Source organism: Odocoileus virginianus, chromosome 6, assembly GCF_023699985.2.
Source record: "Odocoileus virginianus isolate 20LAN1187 ecotype Illinois chromosome 6, Ovbor_1.2, whole genome shotgun sequence".
Taxonomy (NCBI): Eukaryota; Metazoa; Chordata; class Mammalia; order Artiodactyla; family Cervidae; genus Odocoileus; species Odocoileus virginianus.
In genome coordinates, this window is record NC_069679.1 from 71,734,997 (window position 1) to 71,760,120 (window position 25,124).

At 38.9% G+C, this 25,124-nt stretch overlaps 1 protein-coding gene across 5 annotated transcripts in view; it reads left to right on the forward strand.

Moving 5' to 3' along the window:
* The window catches only part of PSEN1 (presenilin 1), a 67,708-nt gene that overhangs the window by 13,059 nt on the left and 29,525 nt on the right, over window positions 1–25,124 (forward strand). For all 5 annotated transcript variants that reach the window (XM_020911197.2, XM_020911200.2, XM_020911203.2 and 2 more), the window contains 2 exons: window positions 15,594–15,847; window positions 17,966–18,107. In XM_020911197.2, coding sequence (XP_020766856.1) covers window positions 15,594–15,847; window positions 17,966–18,107 — 396 coding nt within the window. The remainder of the gene's footprint in view (window positions 1–15,593; window positions 15,848–17,965; window positions 18,108–25,124) is intronic.

Below are 25,124 nucleotides of genomic sequence, written 5' to 3' on the forward strand. Positions count from 1 at the left end.
GATCCCTGGGCTGGGAAGATTCCCCTGGAGAAGAGAAAGGCTATGCACTCCAGTGTTCTGGCCTGGAGAATTCCATGGACCGTATAGTCCCTGGGGTTGCAAAGAGTCAAACACGACTGAGTGACTTTCACTTTCAACAGACAACTTTCAGACAGTATCTATAAAGTCTTATTGGTACTTTTTATTTTTTAAATTTATTTTTAAAGATAATTTTATTTATTTATTTATTTTTGGCTGTGCTGGGTCTCTGTTGCTGTGCAGGCCTTTTTAGCTGTGGCGAGTAGGGGCGACTCTCTAGTTGCCATGCTCAGATTTCTCACTGGGGTGGCCTCTCTCGTTGCAGAACATAGGCTCTAGGTGCATGGGCTTCAGTAGTTGCAGCATGTGGACTCAGTGATTGTGATGTGCTGCCCTGCAGTGTGTAGGCTTCAGTAGTTCTGGCTCGTGGGCTTAGTTGCTCTGCATCTATGTGGAATCTTCCCAGATTGGGGATCGAACCCAAGTCTCCTGCATTGACAGGTGAATCCACTGCACAACCAGGGAAACACTTTAATTGGAGTATAATTGCTTTACAATGTTGTATTGGTTTCTGCCATACAACAACATGAATCAACCATAAGTATATGTACATCACCTCCCTCTTGAACCTCCCTCCCACAATGCTTTTTCTTATAAATAAATATGTAAAGTAAGTAAATAGCATGAAGATTATAAATATATCAATGTAATGGAATACAGTGTTAATTTTTAGGCCTTTGACTTGGTACATAGGAATATATACATGAAATAATATTTGATGAAAAAAGTAAGAAAATGTTTTCCTTATTAAATAATCTAAGTTCATATTCAACAATACAGAATAATAAACTTCTGTGTGGCAAAAACTGCCATGAACAAAGTGAAAAAACAAACTAGGCAAAGGCTTATATACCCAGTGACAGATATATCTTAATATATAAAGAATTCTTTTTTTTTTTAATTTAAATTATTTATTTATTTTACTTTACAGCGTTGTATTGGTTTTGCCATACATTGACTTGAATCCACCATGGGTGTACATGTGTTCCCCATCCTGAACCCCCCTCCCAACTCCCTCCCCGTTCCATCCCTCTGGGTTATCCCAGTGCACCAGCCCCAAGCATCCTGTATCATGCATCGAACCTGGACTGGCGATTCGTTTCACATATGATAATTTACATGTTTCAGTGCCATTCTCCCACATCATCCCACCCTCTCCCACAGAGTCCAAAAGACTGTTCTATACATCTGTGTCTCTCTTGCTGTCTCGCATACAGGGTTATCGTTACCATCTTTCTAAATTCCATATATATGTGTTAGTATACTGTATTGGTGTTTTTCTTTCTGGCTTACTTCACTCTGTATAATAGGCTCCAGTTTCATCCACCTCATTAGAACTGATTCAAATGTATTCTTTTTAATGGCTGAGTAATATTTCGTTGTGTATATGTACCAAAGCTTTCTTATCCATTCGTCTGCAGATGGGCATCTAGGTTGCTTCCATGTCCTGGCTATTATAAACAGTGCTGCGATGAACACTGGGGTACACGTGTCTCTTTCAGATCTGGTTTCCTCGGTGTGTATGCCCAGGAGTGGGATTGCTGGGTCATATGGCAGTTCTATTTCCAGTTTTTTAAGGGGTCTTCACACTGTTCTCCATAGTGGCTGTACTAGTTTGCATTCCCACCAACAGTGTAAGAGGGTTCCCTTTTCTCCACACCCTCTCCAGCATTTATTGCTTGTAGACTTTTGGAGAGCAGCCATTCTGACTGGCGTGTAATGGTACCTCATTGTGGTTTTGATTTACATTTCTCTGATAATGAGTGATGTTGAGCATCTTTTCATGTATTTGTTAGCCATCTGTATGTCTTCTTTGGAGAAATGTCTGTTTAGTTCTTTGGCCCGCTTTTTGATTGGGTCATTTATTTTTCTGGAATTGAGCTGCAGGAGTTGCTTGTATATTTTTGAGATTAATTCTTTGTTTGTTGCTTCATTTGCTATTATTTTCTCCCATTCTGAAGGCTGTCTTTTCACTTTGCTTATAGTTTCCTTTGTTGTGCAGAAGCTTTTAATTTTAATTAGGTCCCATTTGTATATTTTTGCTTTTATTTCCAATATTCTGGGAGGTGGGTCATTGAGGATCCTGCTGTGGTTTATGTCGGAGAGTGTTTTGCCTATGTTTTCCTCTAGGAGTTTTATAGTTTCTGGTCTTACATTTAGATCTTTAACCCATTTTGAGTTTATTTTTGTGTATGGTGTTAGAAAGTGTTCTAGTTTCATTCTTAAAAATATGGAACGTTTCACAAATTTGCGTGTCATCTTTGCGCAGGGGCTTATGAAGTTAAAAGGGACATAACTCAGAAACAAATTACTAAAAGAGATAAACAGAAAAACTACTTTTGCTTTATTGACTACACCAAAGCCTTTGACTGTGTGGATCACAACAAACTGTGGAAAATTCTGAAAGAGATGGGAATACCAGACCACCTGACCTGCCTCCTGAGAAATCTGTATGCAGGTCAGAAGCAACACTTAGAACTGGACCTGAAATAACAGACTGGTTCCAAATCAGGAAAGGAGTATGTCAAGGCTGTATATTGTCACCCTGCTTATATTCAGAGTGCATCATGCAAAATGCTGGGTTGGATGAAGCACAAGCTGGAATCAAGATTGCCAGGAGAAATATCAATAACCTCAGATATGCAGATGACACCACCTTTATGGCACAAAGTGAAGAACTGAAGAGCCTCTTGATGAAAGTGAAAGAGGAGAGTGAAAAAGTTGGCTTAAAGCTCAGTGTTCAGAAAACTAAGATCACGGTATCTGATCCCATCACAAAATAGATGGAGAAACAGAGACTTTATTTTGGGCGGCTCCAAAATCATTGCAGATGGTGACTTCAGCCATGAAATTAAAAGACGCTTGCTCCTTGGAAGAAAAGCTATGAACAACCTAGATAGCATATTAAAAAGCAAAGACATTACTTTGCTAACAGGTCCGTCTAGTCAAAGCAATGGTTTTTCCACTAGTCATGTATGGATGTGAGAGGTGGACTATAAAGAAAGCTGATCACCAAAGAGTTGATGCTTTTGAACTGTGGTGTTGGAGAAGACTCTTGAGAGTCCCTTGGACTGAAAGGAGATCCAACCAGTCCATCCTAAAGGAAATCAGTCCTGAATATTCATTGGAAGGACTGATGCTGAAGCCGAAGCTCCAATACTTTGACCACCCCATGCAAAGACCTGACTCATTGGAAAAGACCCTGATGCTAGGAAAGATTGAAGGCAGGGGGAGAATGGGATGATAGAGGATGAGATGGTTGGATGGCGTCACCGACACAATGGACATGAGTTTGAGTATGCTCCAAAAGTTGGTGATCGACAGGGAAGGCTGGCCTGCTGCAGTCCATGGGGTTGCAAAGTTGGACACAACTGAGTGACTGAACTGAACTGATGAGCAGTATACATATATGGAGGAGGAAAAAGAAATATAAATGGTAATAAATCAGCCTTACTAGTAATCAGACATAGAAATGAAAACCTTTTGTCTTTCGCCTTTCAGTGAGCAAGGCTTGATTGTTATTGCTACTGAAGGTATGGGGAAATAGGCACTCTTCATTTGGTGTTCATAGGAGTTAAAAGTTTGTCTTTATTTGGAAGCAAGCTGTCAAAAAGTCTGCTACATACACATGCGTTTTGCAGATAATCTGGCAATTAAATCTAAAAATGCATATACTAGACTTCTCTGGCACTCCAGTGGTTAAGACTCCGAGCTTCCACTGCAGGGACATGGATTTGATCCTAGGTAGGGGAAATTCCGCATGTCTCGAGGTATGGCCAAAGAAGAAAGAAAGAAATGCATGTACATTTTGACCAAGTATGACCACTTCTAGAAGCTTATCCTATAAAAAACATTTCCATTAAAGTACCAGGAAATATAGACAAGAATATTCATTGAAGTATTATTTATAACTGAGAATTTTGAGATAATCTGTCTTATGGTTTACCCAGTCAATATTATAAGTTAATGGAGAATAGTAGGATCTTTTGACTAAACTGTCTGAAGTAGAATCTCAGCTCTGGAACCTCTTAGCTGTGGGATCTTGGGCAAACTGTCTGATCTCTCTAAGCGTCAGTTTCTTTATCTGTTGAATGAAGTTTAGAATATTAACTCAGTTTTATAAGGATTAAATAGATGACTCACCTGAACTGCTTAGCAGAGTGTCTCACACATACATAGTCAATAAATCTTAGTAATTATTATCATAGTTACTACTGTGCTGCTACTGTAATTTTTAAAAAATTATTTCTTTTTGCTACTGTAATGTGTAAGTTGAGGTATATTGGCAAAGCAGATTGCAGAACATGGCCATAAACGTGTCTGAAAGCAGAACATGGCCATAAACGTGTCTGAAAGTATGTCAGATTGCTCACCATGTTCATGCTGTCGAGCAGAGATTAGGGAGGATGCTGAGTTTCTATTTATAAACACAAGTTGATAACATTTTTTCAAGCTTCTAAAAATGTTTGTAAACTTATATTTATAGTATTTCTTTTAACTACAGAAATAAAACTAAAAGCCAAGGACAGGCAGGCAGAAAACAAGGTTTAAAAAAAAAAAACCTAAATAGGCAAGCATGCTCTATTAAAAAGTACCTCCCCTCCCCCTCCCAACACACTCAAAAATACCTCCACAATCTTTGCTGCCCCAGAACTACTCTCCCTGCCTGAGGGTCCACATGTGTTCAGTGGATGGACTTGTACATGTTCTGAAGTGAAAGAAGGGAGAAAATTAAAATGAAACCTCTGACTTCACAGTGTAGGAGCTCTGGGGAATGTGGCTTCATAGGAACTCACTTCCCACATACTGGCCACTTTCAATAGGACCCCACCCTCCCTGAACCTTACAACATTTGTGTAGTGAGTAATCCTGGCTTTGCCACTGAAATGAAACCATTTATAATGGCTACACACTGGTTTTTCTGAACCTTAAAAATAGTCTCTAAGGGCAAAACTGAAAGCAGTAAAATGATCCTTGGTTGCCAGAGCATAGCAGGAAGGGAGGGATAAATAGGCAGAACACAGGGTTTTGGGGACAGTGAAATTCTTCTGTATGGTACTATGGTAGATGCATGTATTGCACATTTTTCAAAACCCAGAGACTATACAGTACCAAGTGAACCCTAAAGTAAACTATGGATTTTAGGTGATAATGTGCCAATGAAGATTGGTTGATTGTGAAAATGTACCACTTGGGTGTAGGATGTTGGTGGGGAAGATTGCCAGGGGCAAGGGGTATTATGGGAGCTCTCTGTACTCTCTGCTCAGTTTTGTTCTGAACCTAAAACTGCTCTAAAAACTAAAGTTTTTTGTTTTCTCTTTTAATTAATAAAGAAATGAGGACTTCCCTGTTGGTCCAATGGCTAAGGCTTCGAACTCCCAATGCAGGGGGCCTGGGTTCAATTCCTGGTTGGGGAGCTAGATCCCACATGCTGCAAGTCAGACCTGGTGCAGCCAAATAAATCAAGAGAAATATTTTTTTAAAAAAAGAAAGAAATGAGTTACCAAGCCACATATACAAAGAGGCCTTTGTATTCTTATCTTTTAGAAATATATATTAACACTAAAATATTTATAAAGGAAATGATATGTCTGAGTTTGCCTCAAAATAAAACTAGGGGCAAAATGGGTGGGAATACAAATGGAATAAGATTTAACCTTGAGATGACATAATTGAAGGTCAGGTGCACATGTGCTTCCCAGGTGACTCAGTGGTAAAGAATCTGCCTGCCAATGCAAGAGATGAAGGAGACACATCGAGAAGATCCCCTGGAGGAGGAAGTGGCAACCCACTCCAGTATTCTTGCTTGGAAAGTCCCATGGACAAAGGAGCCTGGTGGGCTTCAGTCCAAAAGGTCGCAGAGAGTCGAACACAGCTGAGGGACTGAGCACATATGCAAAGTACACATGGGGCTTTGTTATACACTTTTGACAGTATTTATTTTAAATTTTTCCACATGGGCTTTTTTATACACTTTTGACATATTTAACTTTTTCCATAATTAAAAAAAATGTTTTTATTTATTTATTTATTTTTTTGAAAGTGAAGTCGCTCAGTTGTGTCTGACTCTTTGAAACCCCATGGACTGTAGCCTACCAGGCTCCTCGGTCCATGAAATTTTCCAGGCAAGAGTACTGGAGTGGGTTGCCATTTCCTTCTCCACAAAAAAAAAATGTTTTTAATTAGCCTTAAAAATAATGCTAAGTCATCATTCTGATATTTAGCCAAGATTTTACATTTTGGAAATCTCTTAGTACTTCTTTCACTTTCTAACACGACAGTTTTCAAAGGACCTACACACCTCTTCACCTCTTTTGAAAAACACTTAAGAAAAACGGCTTTATTAAAGAATAATTATCACACAGTTAACTGCACATATTTTAAGTATACATTTAAAGTATACAGTCTGATCGGTTTTTGACATACAAGCATACCATGGGAACCACCGCTGCAGTTAAGATAATGACTGTGACCATCACCTGCAAGTTTCCTCCCCTGTAATCTCTCCCTCCTGTCCCTCCCCAGCTGCTGTCTGTCAGGCAGCTACTTACTAATTTTTGTCACTGTGTTCTAGTTTCATTTTCTAGAATTTTATATAAATGAAATCATACTGTACATAGCTTTTTTTTTTTGTAAGGCTGCTTTCATGCAGCATAATTATTTCAGGATTCATCAGTGGTATAGCATGTATCGGTAGTTCCTTGTTATTGCTGTGTTGCATTCCATTATATGGATATACCACAGGTTTGTTTTTTTTTATCCATGCACTTGTTTATGGATGTTTACATTGTTTCTGGTTTTGGGTTATTACAGATAAAGCTGTTGTGGACATTTATGTACATATCTTTGATTGGACATACTGCTTTCATTTATTTTGAGTAAATGCCTAAGAGTAGAATGTGTTCCAGTGTAGAAAGTATATAATTTTTTTTAAGATACTGTCAAACTGTTTTCCAAATTGATTGTGTAACTTTGCACTGCACTGGTGCAGTAACTTTGTACTAGTACAAGGGTTCCAGTTCCTCCACATCCTCGGCAATGCTTGGTACAGTCTTGTCAGTTTTTTAGCCATTATAGTAAATGGGTACTAATATCATTGTGATTTTAATTTACATTTCTCTGAATAATGATGTGAAGTGTCTTTTCATTTGCTTGTCTTCCTAATTTCCTAATATCTTTGCTGAAGTATCTGTTCAAATCCCTTGCTTGGTTTTTAAATTGGGTTGTTTCTTTTCTCTTTCTTTTTCTGGGAGGTTTGGGGTTGTTTGTTTTCTTACTGAGTTTTATATGTTCCAGATACATGTCCTCTATGATATATGTGATTTGCAAACATTTTCTTCCAGTCTGTGGCTTGTCTTTTTATTTTCTTAGCAGTGTATTTTATTTTTTTTCTTATTTTTTTTTTAGCAGTGTATTTTAAAGGGCAGAAATAGATCAGTATAAATATTGATGAAATCTCTTTTATCTATTTTTTCCTTTTGTGGGTCTCTCTCTCTTTTTTTTTTTAATCTTTATTTCGCTCAAGTTCTCAAAAGTGTTTTCTTATATTACCTTCTTCTGGAAACTATAGTTTTAGGTTTTGCATTTAGGTCTGTATTGTGAGTATAATTTTTGTATATGGCATGAGGTACGGATCAAAGTTGACTTTTTCCAGTTGAATATCCAGTTGTTTCAGCGTCGTTTGTTGAAAAAGACTATCCTTTGGCAAAAATCAGTTGTGCTTATGTGTCAGGCCATTTGTGGACTCTGCTTAGTATATTTGTGCCAGTACAACATCTTTTTGAGAACTATAACTGTATAAGATGTGGCATTAGTTCTCCAACTTTCAAAGTTGTTTTGGACATCCTCCTGTATTTTCCTTTTTAAAAAATAAATTTATCCGTTTAATTGTGGCTGGGCTGGGTCTTCATTGCTGCACAGGCTCTTCTCCAGTTGTAGCCAGCGGGAGCTGCTCCAGTTGTGCACAGGCTTCCCTTGTTGGGGAGCCCGGGCTGTGGGTGCACAGGTTTCAGTAGCTGTGGGGCCTGGCTGGGTTCAGTAGTTCCGGCTCTGTGGTTGTGGCTCAGAGGCTTAGTTGCTCTGCAGCATGTGGAGTCTTCCTGAATCGTGGATGGAACTCATGTCTCCTGCATTGGCAGGCAGATTCTTTACCACTGACCCACCAGGGAAGCCCCTATTTCCTGTATTAACTTAATAAACATTACTATAGAAAAGCTGATTGAGATTGCATTGAATTTACAGATCAGCTGGCGGGGGGAGGAGGGAGAATGTTGGTAGAATTGACACCTTAGCAGTATTGAGCCTTTTAATCCATGAACACACAGTATAGCTCTACATTTCTTTAGGTCTTAAAAAAATTTTTTTGTGATTGAGGACATGAGATGCCATTTTTTGAAATTTATGTATTTTTTAAATTTTTGGCTGTGCTCGGTCTCTGTTGCTGTGTGGGGGCTTTTCTAGCTGTGGTGAGCAGTGGGTGCTACTTTCTTTTTTTTTTTTTTTTTTGGGTGCTACTTTCTGTTTGCAGTGTGTGGTTTTCTCCTTGCAGTGTCTTCTCTTGTTACAGAGTGCAGGCCCTAGGGCACTGGCTCAGTAGTTGTGGTGCGTGGGCTTAGTTGCTTTGCAGCTCATGGAGTCTTCCTGGATCAAGGATTGAACCCGGGTCCCCTGCATTGGCAGGTGGATTCCTAACCATTGGATCCCCAGGGAAGTTCCCATCTTAACCATTTTTAAATGTGCAGCTCAGTAGTGTTAACTATATTCACATTATGGTGCAATAGATTTCTAAAACATTTTCAACTTGCAAAACTAATACTCTGCACCTGTTGAACAGTATAGCCCCATTTCCCTGTCCCCAGAGCCCCTAACAAGCACAGTTATACTTTTTTTTTCAAGTTAGACTAATTTAGATACTTTATATAAAGTGGAATCATGCAGTATTTGTCTTTTTGTAACTTGCTTATGCATTTCATAGTATAGTCCTCGGGGTTCATTCATGTTTTAGCAAGTGACAAGATTTCCTTCGCTTTTAAGGCTGAGTAGTACTCTGTTGTACGTATGTATCACATTTCCTTTACCCATCTATTCTTAGACATTTGAGTTTCTTCTGTCTCCTGGCTCTTGAAAATAGTGCTGCAGTGATCTTGGGTGTGAAATACTGTATCTCTTTGAGATACTGCTTTCAATTCTTTTGGATCTCTACCTGGAAGTAGAGTTGCTGGACCATATGACAGTTCTGTTTTTAATTTTTTGAGGAACCTGCATCCTTTCCTATCACAGCTGTACCCTTTTACATGCCCATAGGGCACAAGGGATTCAACATCTCTGCATCCTTGCTAATACTTGTTATTTTCTGGGGAGTTTTTTGATAGTAGCCATCCTAATGGGTGTAAGAGATGTTATTTTAGTTTTGAATTGAATTTCTCTGATTAGTAACATGAGCATCTTTTTTGTGCGTGTTGGCCGTTTGTATATATTCTTCTTAGAAATGTCTATCTAAATGTCTGTTCAAGTCTTTTGCCATTTTAAAATCAGATTATTTGTTTCTTTGTTGTTAAGTTATAGGAGTCTTTTATATATTCTGGATATTAACCCATTATTAAATATATAATTTGCACATATTTTCTTCCATTCTCTGGTTGCCTTTTTACTCTGTTTGTTTCTTTGATGCACAGAAGTTTTAAAGTTTGATGTAGTCCCATTTGTCTATTTTTGCTTTTGATCTTTAATTTCTTTTAGCAATATTTTATGATTTTCAGTGTACACATATAATCAGGGTTCCCCAAAACCATGCTCAGGTTCAGTGATAAGCTAGTAGAAGGACCCACAGATCTCAGAAAACCTGTTATACTCACTGTTACCATTTACTGCAGTGAAAAGACACAGGTTAAAGTTAGCAACAGAAAAAGGCACAAGGGCAAGGATCCAGGAGACACCAGGCCCAAGCTTCCAATTGTCTTGTCCCAGTGGAGTCATGCAAACAAGTGCCTGATTCTCCCAGGAGCAGTGTGAGACACCATGCAGAGAGTACCGTCCACCAGGAAGCACACTTGAGCCTGGGTGTCCCAGAGCTTTATTCAGGGTTGGTCATGTAAGCAGGGCCAGACACAGTTCTCTAACCCTCCTAAGGTCAAGCTGATGCCATGTGGCTCAAGACTCCCACCGTGGATCAGATTGTTGATGTTACCCAAGGCCTCATGTAAACAGAAACAGTCGTAATAGGCAGGCTGTTCCAAGGACTTAAAGGTTATCTCCTAGGAGCCAGGCCAAATCTTCCTTTGGTGTATGCAGGTTTTGGATACCCCTGACCTGCTGAGTTAATCCTTTACAATACAAAAGCTCTTTCACATCTTTTCATCCTTCGGGTCTCAGCTCAAATGTCATGTCCTCAGAAAGATATTCTCTGGTCACATTACTTGAAAGTCCCATTCTATGTATTTATCACATCACCCTACTATAGTACTATCCTAATCTGTAATTATCTTGTTTATTAGCTGTCTTCCCCTACTTGAAATCAGTTCACGAGGGCAGTCTTGTTGACTGGTACGTCCTGGTACATAACTGGCATTCATTGTTTGTTAAATTAAAAAGTTTTAACTAAAACAAAGTACCATAAGCCAAATAGAAGAAATGACAAAGGATATGAATACTTAGTTCATTTTAAAAAATGATCATTTTTTTCTAATGATAAGAGACATAGAAGTTAAAATTAAACTGAGATCCTGTATTTTAATACCTATCAGTTTGGTAAAAATTCAAGCATTGCAAGCTTACTATGTAGACAAGGACTTGTTGAAATAGGCACTCTCCTGCATTGCTGAGTGCGCTCTTTGGCTGAATAAATCAGGATTTGAAGTGAATATATACTTTGACCTTGTACTTCAGTGAAGTTATTCTATAAATATGCCCCTTCATGTGTGAAATAACCTCACTGCAGTGAGGTTTGAAATGGCAAAAAGTTGGAAGCAAGTTTGGTGTCCATCACTAGGGGATTGGCCTAATAAATTACGATATCTTCATACACTGGCTGTGCAGCTGGTTAAAAGCAATTTTTTTAAGAGAATAAGGATATTCTTTACTGACATGTAGAAAACTTTCTAAGATACAGTTTAAAAAAGAAAGCATAGTATAGGACAGTGCATTTCTTGTGCTACCATTTCTGTGGACAAGGGGAATGAGAATATGTATTTGTATTTGCTCGTGTATGAATAAGGAAACTTTGAAAGGATTTGCTGAGAACAGTGACCAGTGGTAACCTGGGGGGTTAGGAAACTGAGAGTTAAGTGGGAGGTTTTTTACTGTATGCTTTTTTATACTTCTTGAGTTTAGAATCAAATGTGTATTTTGCCTCTTTAAGTAAATAAATTTTTAAAAAGACATAAATTATATAGTTAATTTTTAAAGTAGTGTCCAAAGTATTATGTGATACAGTGCTCTAGTATCCTGTATCAGCTCTGAGGGCAGGGCCGGGTGGGGTCACTAATGTTCACTATAAACCAGAATGTCCAGTCGAGTACCCTTAACAAGCATGTTATGATTGCCTCTTTCATGCTAGGTTCACCCAATGAAACAGCTCACATAGCCTTATAGGAGAGCTGTGGTGCCATAGAAAGAACGGTTTTGAAGTGAGAGATTTGAATTTGATTTTCCTACCCCTGCTGTTTTCTGACTATGAAATTTTGGATCGATTACTTTACTGTTCATCTACCAAAACCTCCCAACAATATAAAGATAAACAAGATGAAGTGATAGTGCTTTTAAATTATAAGTACTTTATATAAATCATATAATACTAAATTATATAAATGCTTTGTAAATACTATATTAAGAGAGCTGTTATTACTTGCATCTAGTTTATACTAAACATTAATCGGCCTAAGTTGGCCGTAATTGTATTGCGGAATATCAGCCACAACTGCAACATTCTTAGCATGTGGCAGAGTCGCCTCCTTCTAAGAGAGTTGAAGTGTGAATTCCCTCAGCCCTCCTGCTTCTCAGCTATCTACCCCACTCTGCCCCTGTTGTCCAGATCCCCCCTTCCTCATAACACTTTCTTTCCTACTGAACTTCAGTGACTTGTTTTCAGCAAAAATTATCTTTCTTGGTAAGCGGTATATATTTTTCTGTCTTTTGTACTTTGCAATTGTTTCCTTTCCGCTCTGGTAGGCCTGGAGTCTTCATAAATGTTTCCTCCGTGAGGTCAAACGAGGGAGAGAGCACCAGTGCCTTTGTAAGGCCAGCTTTTCTCTCTCCTTCTGTTCCCCATCATTTATCCCCTACCCTGCTTCATTAGTTATCATCTCTGTGTTTTGTATCGTCAACATTTTCCTCTAATCCTAACTCTATACTTTGACCTGACAAGTGTGCTCAAGTCTCCGACATCCCTAAAATAACTTTTTAAAATTTGAATCTCCTCTTTTGTCCATTTTTGTTCTTTTTTGGCTTCAAGGAATAATTGCCTTTGATTTCTCAGTTTTCATTCATTTCCCAGTCCATTACAATTTACAGATAACCTGCTGCTTAAGCTTAGGAGTTATTCACACTTCTCTCCTTGGTGGTCATCTCACTTTGTATTTTTCCTTCCACAGCTGTTGTGTTACATTAATGACCAACACATCCTTCTATACTTTCTTCCTGAGGTTTCATCCACTTTCATAGCTGTAGAAACTAATGGCTTCCTTCGGCCCTCTTCTGAGCTTGAACTGCATCCGTCTAAATTCTCTCTCTTGACCTAACTAAAATCTCTCTCCGCTCCTCTAACCTGCTTACCTTCTTGTGCTCCCTGTGTCCATCAGTGCTATCACCACCTTCCTAGTCCCTTAAGCCAAAACCTCCAGAGTCTTCATTGACTCCCTCCTGACCATTCGCATGTAATTTGCCACAAAGCTCTGTCATTCGCTTCTGAAGTATTTTTCTCACACCTCTCCTGTTTTCCATCACCACTTAATCAAGTTTGGTAAAAACGAAACATAATCTGATGTGTCACTTCCTCAACCTTAGCAATTCTTAGGACTTTTTTTGTTGCCTACAGGACAAAGTCTGAAGTCCCTGACATGGCAAACAAGGTTCTTTACAACCTGTTCCTAACCTTCCTTTTCCTGCCATCAGCCCTGACCGCCCTGTTCTCAGCCACCTCAGAAATACTCACAGGTTTTCTGCATAGGCCTGTGGCCCAGTTTTCGTTGTCTCTGTGGAGCCCATTCATCTTCCATTCTTGAAGATTCTATTCAAGAATTGTATCTTTCATGTTGTCTTTCTCTTTTACTTTAAATTTTTATTGACATATAGTTGATTTACAATGTTGTGTTAATTTCAAGTATATAGCAAAGTGATTCAGTTACACATATATACATATATGTATTTTTTATTTTTCATATTATTTCCCTTGTGGTTTATTACAGGATATTGAATATGGTTCCCTGTCCTATACAGTAGGACCTTTTCTTTTATTCTATCTTATGTGTAGTAGACTGTTATTTGCTAATCCCAAACTCCTAGTTTATCCATTCTCTACCCTCTTTCCCCTTTGGTAACCATAACTTTGTTTTCTATGTCTGTGAGTCTGTTTCTATTTTATAAATAAGTTCATTTGTTATAATTTTAGATTCCAAATATAAGTGATATCATATATTTGTCTTTCTGTGATTTACTTCACTTAGTGTGATAATCTCTAGGTCCATGTAGCTGCAGGTGGCATTATTTTGTTCTTTTTTTATGGCCAAGTAATATTTCAGTGTGTGTGTGTGTGCCACATCTTCTTCATCCATTCATTTGTTGATAGACATTTAGGTTGCATCCATGTCTTGGTTATTGTAAATAGTGCTGCTGTGAATATTAGGATGCATATATCTTTTTGAATTAGTTTTATGCCCAGGAGTGCAGTTGCTAGATCATTTGGCAACTCTGTTTTTAGTTTTTCAAGGAACCTCCATATAGTTTTCCATAGTGGCTGCATCAATTTACATTCCCACCATATGTTACCTTTCTTGATCACAAAAAATTAGTTCTGTAGCACTTTGTTCATATTTCTAGTATTTCTCTAATATTAAAACTATTTTATGAGCTTCTAAGGACAGCATCTAGATCTTTTTAATTTCTGCTGTAGTGTTACAGCAGAGTAACTGAAATACAGAATTCTTATAATTATTTATGGAATGAATAAATTGAAAGTCACAGAAAAAGAAAGCCTACAGTAAGTCTGCAGAGCAGTCATGTTGTCTTGTGAATGACAGATTGAGAGGAGGTTAAGAGCTTGATTTCTGCAGTTAGGCACACCTGGCTTCAAGCCCTCTCTATAATACAAGCTGTGGCTGTTTCCTTGCCTGAAAAGTGGTGATGGTAGGATGGTTGTGAGAGTTAAATGTCAAAGTACACATCAGGAATTCCCTGGTGGTCTAGTGGTTAGGATGCAGGGCTTTTGCTGTTTAGGGCACAGGTTCAATACCTGGTTGGTGGTACCAAGATCACACAAGCCTTGACGTGGAGCCAAAAAAAAGACACGTATTACAGTCCCTAGTACTGCTATTCTCAAGCATGTAATGTACTTGGTTAAACTCTATAGTCAAAAATGAGATACAAGGTACAAGGTGTGTCTTTCTATGAGCTTCCTGTCTTAACCAAGCTGAGTATCTCTTGTCAGCAGCAGTGACTATCAGTCTACTTTCATATCCTGTTTTATTTACTTCTTTGTTATTTTTCTCCTATTTTCTATTATTTTTATTTTGTTGTTGTTAATGCTCTTGAGATTCATTCTTCCCTTTACAAAAACTGAACTTTAGATATAATAATATCAAAAAGGAAATTGAACTTGAGTAGGCAAGGATAGACCCAGGATAAGGATAATGGTAAAAAAGTGATGTTTAGAACTAGAGAAAAATGGAATCTACTTTCATTCCTTCATTCTTGTATTTATTGTTCCCTTCCTCTGTATAGGTGGGAATGGGTTTGGAGAGCATCAGAATTAAGGCCTAGTTTCTTTCTGTAATGGTTTTTTTTTAATTGAATACTGTTTTGAGATAACGGTAGATGTTAAGAAATAATACTGAGAGATCCTCTGTATGTCACTACAAAGTGACATTAATCTAAGTCTCATTAATAATGAAGGTGAGCTAGTTCCTTGTATAAATGATAGGAAACTACAGGTGAAAAAGCATGTCATGATTTTAAAAAAGGTAAGAGTACTCTGCTTGGAGCCGCAGCAAATAAAGAAGGCTTCATGCAGATGTCATTTTTTAAGTCAAAAATTGCGAATGAGTACAGTTATATTAGAGTTAAAAAGAGCCGGGTGAGAGGGGGGACCTGGGTTCCTCCAGTGGACAGTGGTAAATAATCCCGACTTTTAGGCTGGGTACTACTTGTAAATTGATTCTCTCTTGCTTTAAGTTTTTGGAAACTCACGTAGTAATGGGCCTGTTGTTACTCTGGGGTCTAATCATTGCATTTTCTGTTTTTGATATAGAACACTTTGATTCTCCTGGGAGTCTGACTTACTGAAAAATCTCTTCCTGTGCTTTTAGAATGACGGTAGAGAGCGGCATGAGCACGGCTCGGAGAGGCGGCGGCGAGGCAACACCGAGTCGGTGTCCAATGGCCGAGCCCCCAACAGCTCACAGCAGGTGGTGGAGCAAGAGGAAGAGGAAGATGAGGAGCTGACGTTGAAATACGGCGCCAAACATGTGATCATGCTGTTTGTCCCTGTGACTCTCTGTATGGTGGTGGTTGTGGCCACCATCAAATCCGTCAGCTTTTACACCCGGAAGGATGGGCAGCTGTACGTATGAGTGCTGTGGGTGGTTATTCTCAAGGCCATTCTAGCTGTCTTTCGTGGTGTGTCACCCTCACCTTGAAGACCTCTGACCCCTGCACTGAAGCGCCGTGAAAGCTAGAGAGTCCATCCTCTCTGGTGACTGGAAGAAGATGGTGCTTTATGTAGAGAAAATAAAGCCGCAGAGTTATATTTTTTATGTAGCATCCCTAGATTGGGCTCAATTTATTTGGAATTGAGCAAGTAAGGAATTGAGTAGTGATTTTAGCACCTCAGGGTCATTGGGCCCATTGTTCTTCTCCCTGAAATGTTGTTTTCCTTTTCTAACTTTGGTGGATTAATTCCTATCATCCTTCTCATCTTGGCTGAAAAATAACTTCCGTGATCCTCCTAAAAGAATTAGGCCCTTCCCGGTATTCTTTCGCAACCTGTTCTTTTTTCACTTGTCACAATATGCAAGTGTATATTTACTTTCCTTATTTAATGCCTGGTTTCCTTCTATACCACAAGGACTGTGAGAGCACTTTTGTTTCCAGGGTGAGAAATGTTGTTCAGTGAAAGGATGAAGAAGGAATGCAAACTGACACTAAAGTGTTTGCCGAACTGTCATGTAGATTGGGTGCTCTTGGTGTCCACCCTTTGTCTCCAAGAGAAATGCTTTGATTCAAATGTCACCAGTTCTGTCTCTGGGACCCTTGTTGGGCTCAAGATGTTTTAAGTGAATTCTGAAATTGGCAAGTGTCTGGAAAACTCTGGGGTTCTGAAAGCCAAGCTTTAACTTTTTGAGAGAAAGTCTAAGACAATGAGTGAAGAGCAGGGGTTGGAGACAATTAACAAAAGAAGTTGGGGAATATTGTCTCTGTAAGTTAAAGTTAGGTCTGGCTGCATATTATAGAACCAGGTTAGCAAGCTATGCCCCACAGGCCATATCTGCCGGCTGCCTCCCTTGGTAAATGAAGTTTTATTGGAACGTGGCCGTGTCCATTCATTTATGTGTTGTCTTCCGCTGCTTTCATACTACAGGGGCAGAGCTGAATGGCTGCAGCAGAGACCATGACTCACAAAGCTTAAAATATTTACTCTGTAGTCCTTTATAGAAAGTTTGCTGAGCCCATTATAGAAAATCAAAACGGAATTCCCTGGTGGTCCAGTGGTTAAGACTCGACACTTTCAGTGCTAAGGCCCAGGTTCAATCCCTGGTCAGGGAACTAAGATCCTGCAAGCCGAATGGCATACCCCAAAAAAAAAATTTTTTTTTAATTGATTTTGAGTGATACACATATTTTCTTATCTCCCACAGAATAGTGAAGAAGTAGTCGTCAGATTGTACAGTGCTTTCTTTTCACCAAGGACTCAGGCTTCTTCATTCCTTCTTTTTTGGCTTCTGTCGTCTAGGTTATTTCGGGGTCCAGTATTGGTGCTGGAGCTCCAGCCTTCATTCAGACAGCAGGAAGGAGTGGAGGAGAAAAGGATATAAGACATACCTCAGCAGAACTCACTCCTCCTTTAGAAGTTCCACAGACCACATCTGCTTATAACTCAGTGGTCATTACTTATTCTCGTGGCTGTACGTAACTCCAGGGGATGCAGAAATAAAAGTCTTCTGTTGACAACCATTGGTACTGGAATAAAAGCGTTTTCATGTGAAACAAGGGTAGATGGATATGTGACATTATCTCAAGACAACTTTAGTTGTAGTCACCCTACAGATACAAGATAATTATCCACCATTTTACCTTCCTCTTCAAACCACTTGTAGCCTTGGTAGTTTATGGCAGAATCTGGTGGTAGTTTATGGCAGAGTCTGGTGGTACTTTAACAAATCGCTGATAAGCTGTGGAGAAAACATTTGATGAGGTAATTATTTCAGTATAAAGCGTCCACTAGATGGAGCCACTGTCTGGCGCACGTAGGTCCACCTCTATTTTAACCATCTCCTTTTATTTTGAACAGCTTATTTTAGCATAAAGCTGCTTTTCTTAGGTTAAAAATTCTTGGTGAGGTTGATGAGCTGAAAAAAAAGTGATTCATAAGATATCAGTTAAATCTGGGAAACAGAACTGGTTTTGGAGAGCATGTAGTTTAGAATCTCCATTAATCGCTGGGGCTTTTGTTTTATTACAGAATCTATACTCCGTTTACAGAAGACACGGAGACTGTGGGGCAGAGAGCCCTGCACTCAATCCTGAACGCGGTGATCATGATCAGCGTCATTGTCGTCATGACGATTCTCCTGGTGGTTCTCTATAAATACAGGTGCTACAAGGTGAGCATGAGACACTGAGCTTTGCATTCCACCATCTTTTTCTTATTTTTTTCCTAATAATTTTATTTATTTTTGGCTGTGCTGGGTCTTTGTTGTTGCGTGGGCTTTTCTCAAGTTGAGGCGAGCAGGAGCTACTCTAGTTGCAGTGCTTGGGCTTCTCATCGCGCGGCTTCTCTGGCTGGGGAGTGTGGGCTCTAGGGCATACGGGCTCAGTAGTTGCGGATCCCAGGCTCTAGAGCACAGACTCCAATAGTTGTGGCACACGGGCTTGATTGCTTCACAACCTGTAGGCTCTTTCCAGATCAGGGATTGAACCTATGTCTCCTGCACTGGTAGGTGAATTCTACCACTGCGTCACCAGGGAAGCCTTGCACCATCTTCTTTTTTTTATGGTTGGATTGTCCTGTCACCTTATGCAGTCTTAATAAAGAAAAAGGTCTTATATTCTAAAACTAAGTTAATTTTTAGTCTCCTCCCCCTCTCATTTGTGGAACAGAAAGGCATAAATGAGAAACAAATGTTTTCATAAAACATCACAGTCTAAATGGTTTTAACATTTTGATTTGCAATATTCTTAGGACCTTCCAGAAGAATATATCCTAAGGCCTTTGTGAATTCCCTCATTGACAAATAGCACTATATGATATAATTGTCCCCATAAAATAATATATAACCACAGAAAATCAGATTTTCAGCTTGAATGTGTGCATGCTCAGTTGCTCAGTCGTGTCCGACTCTTTGTGACCCATGGAATGTAGCCCACCAGGCTTCTCTGTCCATGAGATTATCCCAGCAAGAATACTGGAGTGCATTGCAATTTCCTTCTCCAGGGAATTTTCCCTACTCAGGGGTTGAATTTGAGCCTCCTGAGGCTGCTGCATTGGCAGATGGGTTATTTAGCACTGAGCCACCGAGGAAGCCTCTTCAACTTGAGTCCAAAGCAGTGAAGCCACCTTCAGATGCCGATGTTGAACTCATTGGTGACTGGCTGAATTCCCGTCCATTCCCTCACCTTCTCTCCTTCAGGAATAGGAATTTTTTGCTTGGGAAATAAAAGCAGGGGCGGTTATGCAGGGAAGAGACCGGCCCAGACCTCCCAGCCTCTGCTCCCTACCTCACGCTACCTAGGTAACTTGCCTGTGAATTTCAGCTGTCTGGCACATGTTTCAGCTTCATGCCTCAGAAAAATGACAAATTATTACAGTTCATGAACCTTTAGGCTCATTCTCAAATAAATAAATATTAACTTTTCAAATTTTGAATTCTACACTCTCTTTACTTTGTATTTTCTCTGCTTCAGTATATTCTTTTTTTTTTTTTTCAGTATATTCTTTAACGTGGTTAAAATCAAATGTATAATCAGTATGTGTCCTTTTTTAAAACTATTAATTTGGCATGAGCATTTTCCCATATTATAAATTCTTAGAAAATATGTGTAATGACTACATAATATTTGACTCAATGAGTGTATTGTCATTTACTTCCCCTAATTTGGACATTTGAGTGCTTTCCCGATTTTCACTATCCTAAAAAACAGTGAATGTCTTTATGCATAGAGTTTTTCAGTGTTTCAAATTATTTCCTTAGGGTATAAGCCCAAGCACAGAATTTCTGGAGCAAATTGTCTACATGTTTTTGGCTGTCTTGGTATGCAGAATTTTGTTTTCAAATTGATAGTGTTCCTTTGTCCTTAACGTTAGTGGTGAGTGAGGCTGTCTTACTCTACTTTCACCAGCACTGAATTTTTAAAAATACCTGTGCAGAGAATTCCCTGGCAGTCCAATGGTTAGGACGCTACACTTCCACTGCAGGGGGCATGGGTTCAATCCCTGGTCATGGAACTAAAATCTCATATGCTGTACAGTGTGGTTAAAAATACATATATATGTGTGTTTATATATAAACACACACACATACACACATATATAAACATATATAAACACACACATATATGTATATAAAATCTATTCTAACCCTAATAGGCAAAGCAAAAATGTCTTAATTTGCTTTTAGTTGATTGATTATTAGTGAAATTGAATATCCTTTCACTATTCACCTTTTCACTGTTCACAGACTTCTAAAATTATACAGAGTGTAACCTTGTTTGTTGAGTGGGTGGAAGTATTAACCTAAGTGATGACCATTTGCAGTCTGACATCACAATCTGGAGATTGAAGACAAAAGATGTGATGTGACAGGCAGTCATCTACACTCAGGCACCCAAAGAGCAAATGATGTAAAACCATTCCCCTCCCACTGCTTAAACGTGCTCATGTCAGTTACTTTTATCTTTTTTCCCACTATATACAATTTTGTGTACACAGAGGTGTTTCCCTACCAGCTCCACTTCCCTGCTTTATTGGGCTCTCTCTGTGACTTGTGTCTGGGTTGTGTGCTACTTTTGTTATTCACATGTTAGTGGGAGTCCGCTAGGGATTTGCATTCTTCTTTGGTGTTGGGAAACCTCTTTCTGCAACTTAGAGGGCTTCTCATCTTTCTAAAGCCCACTTAGGTTGTGTTGAGTTCAAGTGAAGGAGGGTAGTACTGGAGGGGAAAGGTGGTAAACTTACCCCTGGCTTCCTGGTGCTTCTGATTCCCCAGCCTATGTACTGGCAGCTGCATGCATTCGGTCCAGATTTTATAGGTGTATTTGGTAGGAGAGACAGGATGGAATGGGCTTTTACTCCTTATTAACTAGAGCCTATCTCAAGGTATTTTTGGTGGTTTTGTGCATCTTTTAGTTAGTGCTTCGTGTTAGACAGTCTAAAGGTTTATACTTAGCTGGATTTCCACGTTCACCCATTCACTGGTGTTGTTTTGCTTTGCTTTTTAAATGCTTAATGTCTTGGCCAGCCCAACCAATTCTATAGCAACAAGTTGTTTACTTTGACTATTAGTATAAAAATAAAAGGGGCTTTTGAGTCAGAAATTCAGAAACTTGCCAGGACCTGTTTGGAAATAAGCCCTGAGGATTTGTTGTGTCAGGAGTTGGTTGTGCAATGTCTTTGAGAAGCACAGGAAGCTAAAAGACCAAACAAAGCTTAAAAAGGAAGAATTGGAAAAGACAGTTTAATTATTTATTGTTTGACATAGATGAAACTATATAGCTCACTGAAGTCACATGATTTCTGGCCTAGATAGTTCAGTGTTTAGAGGAGATCTTTGCCATGCTGTACTGAATCAGGACTCATTTGTTTCAGAGCCTGTAGCTCTGAAACAGGAAAGCTGAGCTAGGGATTTTTGCAAAATGAGAAAGGCCTGTTTTACCACCTGATGTTCTAGGAAAAGGGGAGGTGTAGCTTAGTCATCAGAAGAGGCTTTGAATTCAGGTAATAATTCAGAAAATCATAACATCCGTGATTAACCTAGTAAGAAAACCATTAAAAACATTATTGCAGGCAGAGGGCTAATATTTTTGCAGTATGAAGAGCACTTACAAATAATTAAGAAAATTATGAATATCCTAATAAGATATTTTAAAAACCCAAGAAGAGAAATTATGAAGGAAATCTAGATGGCCAGGAGAGGAGTAGAGTACGGAGGGGTGTATGTATATTTCCTCACTAGCAAAAATTATATATATTAAAATAGCAAATTAACATATTTAGCTTATTGACTTGGTAAAAATTAGGCAGTACTTAATTTGCAGAGTCACTAAGCCAGTATATATCAGTGGTCAGTAATTAGAAAATGTCTATGCACTTTGATTCTGTAATTTTGCTTTCATGATTTATCCTAGGGAATTAAAAATGCTGAAGAATGTTTGCATACTAGATATTAATCGTAGCATAAAATATAATTGGAAAAAGAAGGAAAACCCCACAGATTTCGTGTATAAGGCAAAGGTTGAATTGTGAGCTCATGCATATAAGTAAACTATTACTGAGGCATTTAAAATCTATATATTCAAAAAATATTTGGTGGAATCAGAATTTGTCTGTAACAAAAATAAAGTTTTAAAAGACAGAATGTAAACTCTTTTATTACATGATTCTAATTTTTTTAAAGGTTTTTATATATGCAGACAAACATGTCTGAAAAGGAAAGGTTAATATAAACTTTGGTTCTCAGTGGTCAGTGGAAATTATTTTTTTCTTTTAGTGTTTCTATATTTTCTATATGTCATAAGTATATATTACTTTGTATTCAGAAAAATACTGTTTTTTTAAAATAGCATTTCATGTTCCCTTGCCCCTTCCTGCATAAAACAAGATAAAAAAAAACTTTCCTTAAGAAAGTTGAGGATTCCTAGTATGCAATATTTACTCTTGCCCTTAAGTTTACTATGAAATATCCATGTACATCTCCCACTCCTTGAAGTTTGTTGTTTTGTGTTATTTTATATGGGGCTTCCCTCGTGGCTCAGCAGTGAAGAATCTGCCTGCAATGTAGGAGGCCTGGGTTCAATCCCTGCGTCCAATCCCTGGGTTGGGAAGATCCGCTGGAGAAGGAAATGGCAACCCACTCTGGTATTCTTGCCTGGGCAGTTCCCTGGGCAGAGGAGCCTGGCAGGCTTCCAGTCCATGAAACTTGGATTATTTCTAAAGCTGACTTGTGAGTACAATGGGCTAGGATGCATATGGAAAGATTCCTTTTTGCTTAAGCTTTATTGTTTTCTTTGGACATGAAATAAAGGACTCCCTTCAGAATATTTTGCTAAAGTTGAAGTACTTAGAGGGAAATGTACAGATGTCTTCAGTTTACTTTGATACATATTAAAATGGACTCATTGGGTGGAGAGATGGATAGAAATGTTACAAAGCAAGTACAGCAAGTGTGAATGGTAGAATTTAGGTGGTATATGGGCAGTGCTTCACTGTGTGTTTGCAAATTTTTATAGTAAAATGTTAGGGGAAGTTTTTGTGGAAGAACACCAGAAATTAAATTTATTATATTTGGATAGTAAATTTAGAATATTTAACTGTTGAAGGAATACCAACTTTCATGATGGAAAAACCACTCTTTTGACCTTTGCCCAGGGTGTAACATTTTATAAAGTTGGTTTAAAGAAAGGCAGAGAGACTTTTTAAGAAATCTTTTCTTTCAAAGGTTTTAATAATCACATGTCACCTTGAATGATCCAAACAGAGCCAAAAGAGAAAATGAACATAGATTCTAATGTTAGCTTTAGTAACAACTAGATTTTGATACCTTAGAACTGTATAATTGGAACAACTGGATCTGTGAGGTGGGGGTGGAAGATTTTTTTCTTTTAAATGGAGACAAAATAATATTCTTGATTTGAAACTTTTCTTTTTATAATTTTATTTTATTTTATTTATGGCTGTGCTGGGTCTTCATTGCTGTGTAGACTTTTCTCTAGTTATGGTGAGCAGAGTCTATTTTTTAATTGCAGTGCACAGGTTACTCATTTCACTGTGCTCAAGCTTCTCATGGTGGTGGCTTCTCTTGTCTTGAAGCACAAGCCCAGACTTCAGGAATCGTGGCATGTGGGCTCAGTAGTTGCGGCTCCCAGGCTGCAGAGCAGTCACAGTTAGTTGTGTCGCAGGACCTTAGTTGTTCCAAGGCATGCAGGATCTTCCCGGACCGGGGATCAAACCTGTGTCTCTTGCGTTGACAGGCAGATTCTTTACCACCAAGCTGCCAGGGAAGCCCTGGAGCTTTCCTTTTTACTTCTTTAAGGTTTAATTTGATCCTTCTGGTTAAGAGATATGTTTGGAAAAGTTGATGGTTAAGTAGCTTCTCCTGTCATAACAGTAAAATTCATGAAAGAATAAAGCTTATTATGGGTGTATCTACCTTAAAATAATTTTACTTTTGGTTAAAAATTACTTGAAAGTTTATCATATTTCTCCATTCTATTTTTTAAAACTGCAGACTCCTTGGGTTATATAGTATTTTCCCGAATATCAGTTCAGTTCAGATCAGTTGCTCAGTCGTGTCCGACTCTGCGACTCCATGAACCACAGCACGCCAGCCCTCCCTGTCCATCACCAACTCCCGGAGTCCGCCCAAACCCATGTCCATCGAGTCGGTGATGCCATCCAACCATCTCATCCTCTGTCGTCCCCTTCTCCTCCTGCCCTCAATCATTCTCAGCATCAGGGTCTTTTCAGATGAGTCAGCTCTTCGCATCAGGTGGCCAAAGTATTGGAGTTTCAGCTTCAACATCAGTCCTTCCAGTGAACACCCAGGACTGATATCCTTTAGGATGGACTGGTTGGATCTCCTTGCAGTCTGAAGGACTCTCGAGAGTCTTTTTCCAACACCAGAGTTCAAAAGCATCAATTCTTCAGCACTCAGTTTTCTTTATAGTCCGACTCTTACATCCATACATGAGCACTGGAAAAGCCATAGCCTTGACTAGACGGACCTTTGTTGGCAAAGTAATGTCTCTGCTTTTTAATATGCTGTCTAGGTTGGTCATAACTTTCCTTCCAAGGAGTAAGCATCTTTAATTTCATTGCAAATATAGTCATCACATAAAATTACCATAACTTTTTTTTATCTTGTATAATAATCAAGCTCTAGGGACTTTTCCTGGTGGTCCAGTGGTTAAGGCTTCGTGCTTCCACTGCATGGGGCATGGTTTCTATCCCTGGTTGGGGAACTAAGATCCTGCATGCTATATGTTCAGTTCAGTTCAGTCACTCAATCGTGTGTGACTCTTTGTGACCCCATCGACTGCAGCACACCAGGCCTCCCTGTCCATCAGCAACTCCCGGAGCTTACTCAAACTCATGTCCATTAAGTCAGTGATGCCATCCAACCATCTCATCTTCTGTCATCCCCTTCTCCTCCTGCCTTCAATCTTTCCCAGCATCAGGGTCTTTTCAAATGAGTCAGTTCTTTGCATCAGGTGCCCAAAGTATGCTATATGGTTAGGCCCCAAAAAATAATTGATTAGAAATCAAGTTCTGATTCAATCTCTCATTTTAATATGCTTTACATGAGTTATAGGGACTAATATTTATATAGTGCTGTATGAATTCTGCATTATGATGATGGACTGACATAAGCATTATTAATGAACCAGGTAAAATAAACATAGCATAC